The sequence below is a fragment of the Lissotriton helveticus genome, chromosome 7, assembly GCF_964261635.1.
Source record: "Lissotriton helveticus chromosome 7, aLisHel1.1, whole genome shotgun sequence".
Taxonomy (NCBI): Eukaryota; Metazoa; Chordata; class Amphibia; order Caudata; family Salamandridae; genus Lissotriton; species Lissotriton helveticus.
The window spans coordinates 1,595,488,710-1,595,496,476 of NC_136068.1; the positions used below are offsets into that span (position 1 = coordinate 1,595,488,710).

Consider the following 7,767-nt stretch of genomic DNA (forward strand, 5'->3'; position numbering starts at 1 on the left):
CACTTGGAGTTTTGCAATATAGAACTGCAAAATAATAAGTTACATTAAAGCAGTAAATTGCTGCAGGTGATTTTTTGTTTCTATTATGAGAGTGAGGGCGAAAATGTAGAGCCCGATAGTGACCCCTCTTGGCACCTGCTTTTAAGAACTGCCGGTCAGCACCGGCAGGACCCGGCCCACTTAAAGCCTGGCCCCTGTGTACATCCACTGCTCGGGCAGAACAGCAGCTCCACGACGTCTTCTCAGGCTGGCGACCATCGAATTTCCATTCATCACCTTTGCTTTCTGAGGCTTGGTAGCTGGCAAGAACTGAGCTGGTGTGTAAGTCTCCATGGAGTGTGGATGGCCATTCACCCCCCAACGTCACCTAGCCATGGGCTGTTGATAAGCTGCTAAGTGCTCGCGAAAATGACAGCGTTTCAAAGCATTGTGTCAAAACTATCCCCACCACACGCAAAAATAACACAAGACGAGCCAATTCTTGAAAAAGTATAAAAATCATATATTTTCTCTGTATATATTCACTTTCTGTACAATTTAAGAACGTAAAAAAGCACATGACATGCATTTCTCTCCAAAAGGAGATGAACGTGTTACATCCTGACAGGGTATTTTTTTAATCATAGCCAATACTATGGCTTACAGCGCCTACTGGCGCCAACATGCTCGTTATATAAATACACATATATAACTTATAGATATATTCAGTCTGGTTATTTTACATTGTAACTGTACAAAGCATACTAGGCATCCAATACAGGACTTTAACTAGGGATGGAAACAGTGCAAGGGTAAAAAGTACTCCATGAAATGCTACAATGGTCGTGCAGCCCCCGGGGGTGGCGGGGCCTGAGCGTACAGTACTAAAACATTCACAGTAACTAGGCACCACGGCCGTGGCTGTCAAGAGGCCATGGTTTAAGGCAAGAGTCCCGGTTGTGGGCAGGGGCCTGGAGGTTCCCCCATACATGAGTCCTGGTCTTGGGCAGGGGCCTGGAGGTTCCCCCATACATCCTTGCCACGGGTGCTGAGCGTCAGATGGAGAGGCAAATAGTCTTTTGGGGGACACGGGGCGCTCGGCCTGTCGGGCAGACTTCTCCGGTTACAGACGCCGTGTCGGCCCGTCTTGCACGAGATGTATCCGCTCCTGGGGGACAACGCTGCCCCGGCGCTCTCCGCTCTTTGGTTTTCCGAATGGGTTTCTTGGAAGCAATCCTGAAGAGAAGAAAACGTGTTAAAAGCAGACTCTTTCCGGTTCTGTCACTTCTCTTCTGCAGCCCTTGCACGCACACATTAAGCCCCCTCCCCCAAGTAAGGAATTTCAGCAAATCAAATCGAGATACCCAAGGGACAGCCCCTTCTTGCCAGCCCTCTGGCCCCCTCCGCTTCTGCGCTAATACGCTCACGCGGGCATCGAATGCCTCCTCCCACTCCCCTCTCACCAAGCTCAGCCCCTCCACATCCTTGGCCTGGACGACTCGCCCATCCCCCATCCAATCGCCGTCCTCTTTTTTCCCGCCAATACAACTTGTTTTGCTGCTTTTTTCAAAGTCCTTCGCTGGGAGTGGCCTGTGCGTTGCGCAACATCACTCCAAGCTGGTCACATGCAGCCAACACCCACTACTACTACTACAACCGCAGGACACGTGTCCCGGCCATACACAAATACTGTGCTAGCCAACTACGGTACCCACGCACACCTAACGGGCCTGTCTTTTCACACATCGCTCCAAACACACACCGCGCTGACATCTCGGACCAATCAGAGCAGGGTGCGAAACTTACCATGTCTTATCGGATCTTCTTTCTGGGGGTCTGTTCGATGCTCAAGAAGGGTATGTGGGCGCCACTGACATCTGCGGGCACCTTACTGCCAGTCGTCCGCTTCCGTTTGGGAAAGAAATCTGTGAAAAAAGGCGGAGAGCGTGTTAAGGGGGTGTGCTATGACGGGGGTTCACACATTTCACTGGGGGTGTATGTCTAACGAGCCCCCCACGACCCCCCCTCCCGATGTCAACAAACTTTCCTCGATTAGGTACGTGACTGACCCCTAGAAGCCCACCGACTCTAAACCCGACTAGGGGCTCTTCCACCCGGTTCTTTGCTTGCCACCTTCGGGAAGCCCACCGACTCTATACCCAATACCAACAAGTCACGAGGTTTGTGCGTTAAGCGTGCTACCACGTACCCAACAAGTGCCACCCCACGTCTCCACTGGTCCAGCTCTTATCTACCCCGTGGTTCGTTATCTGATAATGCGCTGGTCCAGCGTCCATTTCTGGGACCTCGCCATGCCAATGCCCTCCGTGTACTGCCCATACCCTCTGCAGAACGGCGACTTTCTTCGAGGTGCCACTGACACGCCCCCGTAGTGCCCGTATCATGCCCTTACCTGTGATGATACTGCTGCTCTGCCTCTTCTTGCCCCCTGCCACTGCCGCCTTGGCACAGCTGCCTTTCTTGGCCACGGCTACGTTAGAGGGTCGTCCCTTTCCGTTCTCTTTCCGACTCTCCGGGCTCTCCTCCGTCGGGGTCTCCCGATAGAAGCTGGGCACATCGCGGCTCTCCTCGGCCTCCCAGCAGTAGGTGCCGCGGAGGGGGCTGCCCGCCTGGAAGTCGAAGTTCCACCGCTGGCAGTCCCTGGCCTGGATCTCCTTCAGCTGCCGCTTGAGCTCCCCTCGGAGCTCCTCGTGGTCGATGGGGCCGAAGAGGCTCCGGCAGGCTCCCCGCGGGGGCACGATGCCCCCCCGGCTGACGGGCGCCGGCCTCTCCTCTCTCAGGGGCGCAGTGATGCTGCTGACAGAGGACATGTTGACAAGAAGACGGCGGCTTTACGCACTCAATCTACTAGCAGGACTCTGTTGAGCGAGAACCTGCCTGGGCAACAGTCCCTGGGTTTATATACCAGCAGGGAGGGGTGAGAGGGGAAAAACAACAGTGCGTACGGACACGCCCACAATCTCAGCAAACACGCGGGGGCTGGCACCTCCCACAGCCATCACATGGGGCCTGGGGCCTCCCCACAACCTCAGCCATAGGCACGGGGGTCGGACCCCTCCCCTGTGCAAAAAAGAACAGCAACACTTCAGGAAAACAAGGCAGACACGGCCTCGCTAAAAAAAGAAATCTGTCATTTGCCCCGCATGGCTGGGGCTACAGCTGAGGGGGGCAGAAAAATGCCCCCTACTGTGACAGCATAATAGTAAAGTATGTGTCCTTCCCGCTGCCCCTGTGCCCAGGCAAGAGGAGGGGGCACAGATCCGTCACGTCTAACTGCTTCAGAGGGCGGAGTCCTTGTTTTGCTTCTGAGAAGTTGGCTCCCTCGGGACAGTTTGTTCCTTGTAACACTGTGTTCTCTTCTAGCGGATATTCCCTCCCCGGGGCCTGGCACGTCGGCCCCTCCCGTCCTATTACTAAGAAACCCTGGCAGCGGGTCTACTCGCTGAGAACAGATTATTGTGGGTTGTTTTCCTTAACACTGGGAAATGCTGAATGCGTCCAGACCCACTTTCCAGCCCTAATGATTTATTTTTCTTTTCTAAAAAGGGTGCGACAGTCATGTGAATGTAATGTCTGCAAGACTACTTTTCGTTTCTTCTTGGAAAAGTGATGCTTGGCAGGTGCAGGGTTCCGCGGTGCCGCCTCCTACCATGGACCGCTAGATAACATCAGAAAATGAGGGAACCCAATCCACTGAGTATAAACGACCCCACCCCATCCCCCTGCTTTATCCGAGCGGGACCTGCGTTCTGCCTGGCAGTAGAGATTCGCTTGTGTGTTACTAAGTGAAAGCGGTTGGTGGACGCACTAGTCCCGGGCACTTTTCTTTCTGGCTTTCGCAGTCACCCTGTACACGGTGGGAACGACGCAAACGTGCCTCGTCAGGGGTAGTAAGCGCTATATAAATGCAATTACACTGACATCACAGGAAACGTTTGCCCACCGGTGACGGCACACAGGTCCCACAGCAGGTGTAAAGCAAAACAAGCATTGGAAATGCAATAGGTCTCGCATTAGAAAAGTTGGAGTTATTGGTCTTGTAAATGACATATTTTATTTATTTGTTGGTTTTTAAAATTGCTAAATTGATGGCTTTGTCATTTACAATGCCAATAGTTATAACTTTCGCGAATGTGACACCTATAGCATTTGGAATGCAACATGTTTTGTATTTACGTGACTTAGATGGCAGCTCTGGTCGTTAGGCCACATCTCTAGAGAGCAGGAGAGTGCAGCAGGGGAGAGAAGCACAGCAATGCAATAGGTCTCGCATTAGGAAAGTTTGAGCTATTGGTATTGTAAAGGACACATTTTTTATTTATGTGCTTGTTTTGAAAATAGCGAAATTAATAGCTTTGTTATTTACAATGCCAATAGTTTTATCTTTCGCAAATGTGACACCTATTGTAACACAATATGTGTTGTGAGGGTGAGTGAGGGTGAGGGGTTGAGGGTGAGGGGTTGAGGGTGAGGGTGAGTGAGGGTGAGGGTGAGTGAGGGTGAGTGAGGGTGAGGGGTTGAGGGTGAGTGAGGGTGAGTGAGGGTGAGGGTGAGTGAGGGTGAGTGAGGGTGAGGGGTTGAGGGTGAGTGAGGGTGAGGGTGAGTGAGGGTGAGGGGTTGAGGGTGAGGGGTTGAGGGTGAGTGAGGGTGAGGGTGGGGGTTTGAGGGTGAGGGGTTGAGGGTGAGTGAGGGGTTGAGGGTGAGGGGTTGAGGGTGAGTGAGGGTGAGGGTGAGTGAGGGGTTGAGGGTGAGTAAAGGTGAGGGTGAGTGAGGGTGAGAGTGAGGGTGAGTGAGGGAGGGTGAGGGTGAGTGAGGGTGAGTGAGGGTGAGGGTGAGTGAGAGTGAGGGTGAGTGAGGGGTTGAGGGTGAGTGAGGGTGAGGGGTTGAGGGTGAGTGAGGGGTTGAGGGAGGGTGAGGGTGGGTGAGGGTGAGGGGTTGAGGGTGAGGGGGTGAGGGTGAGTGAGGGTGAGGGTGAGTGAGGTTGAGGGTGAGTGAGGTTGAGGGTGAGTGAGGGTGAGTGAGGGGTTGAGGGTGAGTGAGGGTGAGGGGTTGAGGGTGAGGGTGAGTGAGGGTGAGGGTGAGGGGTTGAGGGTGGGTGAGGGGTTGAGGGTGAGTGAGGGTGAGTGAGGGTGAGGTGTTGAGGGTGAGTGAGGGTGAGGGAGGGGTTGAGGGTGAGTGAGGGTGAGGGGTTGAGGGTGAGTGAGGGTGAGGGGTTGAGGGTGAGTGAGGGTAAGGGGTTGAGGGTGAGTGAGGGTGAGGGGTTGAGGGTGAGTGAGGGTGAGGGGTTGAGGGTGAGTGAGGGTGAGGGTGAGTGAGGGTGAGTGAGGGTGGGTGAGGGTGAGTGAGGGTGAGTGAGGGTGAGGGGTTGAGGGTGAGGGGTTGAGGGTGAGTGAGGGTGTGAGTGAGGGTGAGCGTGAGTGAGGGTGAGGGGTTGAGGGTGAGTGAGGGTGAGAGTGAATGAGGGTGAGTGAGGGTGAGGGGTTGAGGGTGAGGGGTTGAGGGTGAGTGAGAGTGAGGGTGAGTGAGGGGTTGAGGATGAGGGGTTGAGGGTGAGTGAGGGTGAGGGTGAGGGGTTGAGGGTGAGTGAGGGTGAGGGGTTGAGGGTGAGTGAGGGTGAGGGTGAGTGAGGGTGAGTGAGGGTGAGGGGTTGAGGGTGAGTGAGGGTGAGTGAGGGTGAGTGAGGGTGAGGGTGAGTGAGGGTGAGTGAGGGTGAGGGGTTGAGGGTGAGTGAGGGTGAGGGTGAGTGAGGGTGAGGGTGAGTGAGGGTGAGGGGTTGAGGGTGAGTGAGGGTGAGGGGTTGAGGGTGGGTGAGGGTGAGGGTGAGTGAGGGTGAGGGGTTGAGGGTGAGGGGTTGAGGGTGAGTGAGGGTGAGTGGTTGAGGGTGAGTGAGGGTGAGGGTGAGGGTACATGCTTTTCACTTTCTTCAAAGGTTGTCCGTGCATCAAGGGTAGTTGACTGAACTTTAAGTATAATAATTGTACGTACTCTTCGGTGGTGTCGTGTATTTCTATAGGTTCTGAATCGATCCCCCTATTCCTGACCCTATTCTGGTTAAACTAACTATCTAGTTAACTAACAGTCAGCCCATGAGGCAAGAAATCCCCCATGATGCAGATACCGTTATCTGACGCAGTCACACTCCGGCACAGGAACGTGTTATCTGATTAGGTCATAACGCTTGAGATCTAATTAGACAAGCGACATTCCTCCAGCCCCTGATAAGGCATACGACGTTCTCATAACAAATCAAACCTATGACAACCTGGATAATCCGTGCGGCCATTGTTTTGATTTCACAGAGAACTTTAGTAAAGAATGTGCTAACGAGCAAGTCGTATGACATCTTTATTGACGTACCTATGTCCATCCTTACGTCAATCCCGGCACCTTTAAGGTATAAATATTGCCGACCTTGCCCTATGCAAACACACGCGTGGTGACAAGACGGAGCAGCCATACTTGCCGAAGCCGAGAGCAGAAGCAGACCCCGCTGGCAGCAGCCCCGCCTTCCTGACGCGCTGAGAGACGCGCTGCTATCTCAAGCCGAGAGACCCAGCACCGGCGCTTCCGGGTAGCCCTCGCAGGCAGCCTGGAATATCGAGAGCAGAGAAAGAGATACCATTCCTCATCCATCCTAAATTCCAGGTACAGAACTGAATAACCCCTCACAGAGAATTCTTTAGTTATTCACTTGGCAAAAACAAACTTAACTTAAACTGTAACTTTCTATTCCCGCCCACGCATTAGACTTAGGTCAGGTACACGGGGTAGGCGTATTTAGAAACACCAGTTGAGTACGTTTAGTCAAATGTATATGTGTATGTAAATATATTTTAATCATTTTAAAACATCATATGGCTCAGAAACCATATCAATGTTATTACAGTATTATTTTATACTATTGCTTCTAATGTATGCACTTTACTTAACTATAAGTATTGCAATAATATCGATCCATTTCTCTTGTACGAGAAAAGAGACTGATCAATAAATAACACCTTTTTATTGAACACGCCCGTCTCTTCCTTTTCTCTACATTCTGATGAGACTAAGAATGCACGTACTGACTGAGTAAAATAATTGCCTTGTGCTCACACGACTCTTGAGATTGACTCTTGATTAGGGGAGAGCAAAGTTGTCATGTTCTATGGTTGTCAGAAACTAAATCCCTTCTTGTCTAATCAGGGGAGTTAATCCTTCCTTGAACATTCGAGAAAGTTTCTAGCGAACTCTGAGCTTAGCTGGCAAACCCAAAAATTAAGTCTAGTATCGACAGTAGTAGACCTAGTTAACGTCTGGTCTAGGCCTTTACTGCTGTAGGTACTATTCCAATGCGCAGAGCCTATTGGGAAAATAGGAGCTACACTACATGGCGCCCAACGCGTTTGGAAAGGGCGATAAAACTAACGTAAGACATTTAGAGTAACTCAGTCGTGCTTTCTCACTCAGACCCCTTTTCCCAAATACTCCAAAGACGTCTGGAGTGGGTGAAAGGTTATATCCTCCAAAACCTCGCAGGAGGGAACTCCTATGTATGGTTTTTGGTCAAGTCAACGTTGAAGGATAAAACAGTTCCAGAATATTGTGCATCTAATCTCTGTCTCCATAAGAAACCTGATCTGCAAACAAACATAATACCATCCTGTCTGTAAAATGGCAGAGAGTGATGATGAAAGAGAGGCAATTAGATTAGCTACTGAAATAGCAGATGCTGATGCTACCATGCAAGCAGCAGACGCGGATATAATACTCATTCCGGTCATTAAA

General features: G+C 51.7%; 1 protein-coding gene across 1 annotated transcript; it reads right to left on the minus strand.

Annotated features, from left to right (window-relative positions):
- Nucleotides 1–478: 478 nt before the first annotated feature.
- LOC144770560 (uncharacterized) lies at nucleotides 479–2,889 on the minus strand. Its single transcript, XM_078655178.1, has 3 exons — nucleotides 2,393–2,889; nucleotides 1,786–1,904; nucleotides 479–1,215 (listed from the first exon to the last, which is right to left on the minus strand). Exons 1-2 carry the CDS (start codon nucleotides 2,808–2,810, stop codon nucleotides 1,792–1,794), a joined length of 531 nt encoding a protein of 176 aa, XP_078511304.1. The 5' UTR covers nucleotides 2,811–2,889; the 3' UTR covers nucleotides 479–1,215; nucleotides 1,786–1,791.
- Nucleotides 2,890–7,767: the final 4,878 nt, after the last annotated feature.

Bases quoted from the DNA above. Each gene is read 5' to 3' on its own strand.
- LOC144770560 (XM_078655178.1), bottom strand. From the start codon at position 2,810: ATGTCCTCTGTCAGCAGCATCACTGCGCCCCTGAGAGAGGAGAGGCCG. The intron at 1,905-2,392 runs GTAAGGGCATGA...CTTTTTTCACAG, and splicing joins GAGCAGCAGTATCATCACAG to ATTTCTTTCCCAAACGGAAG.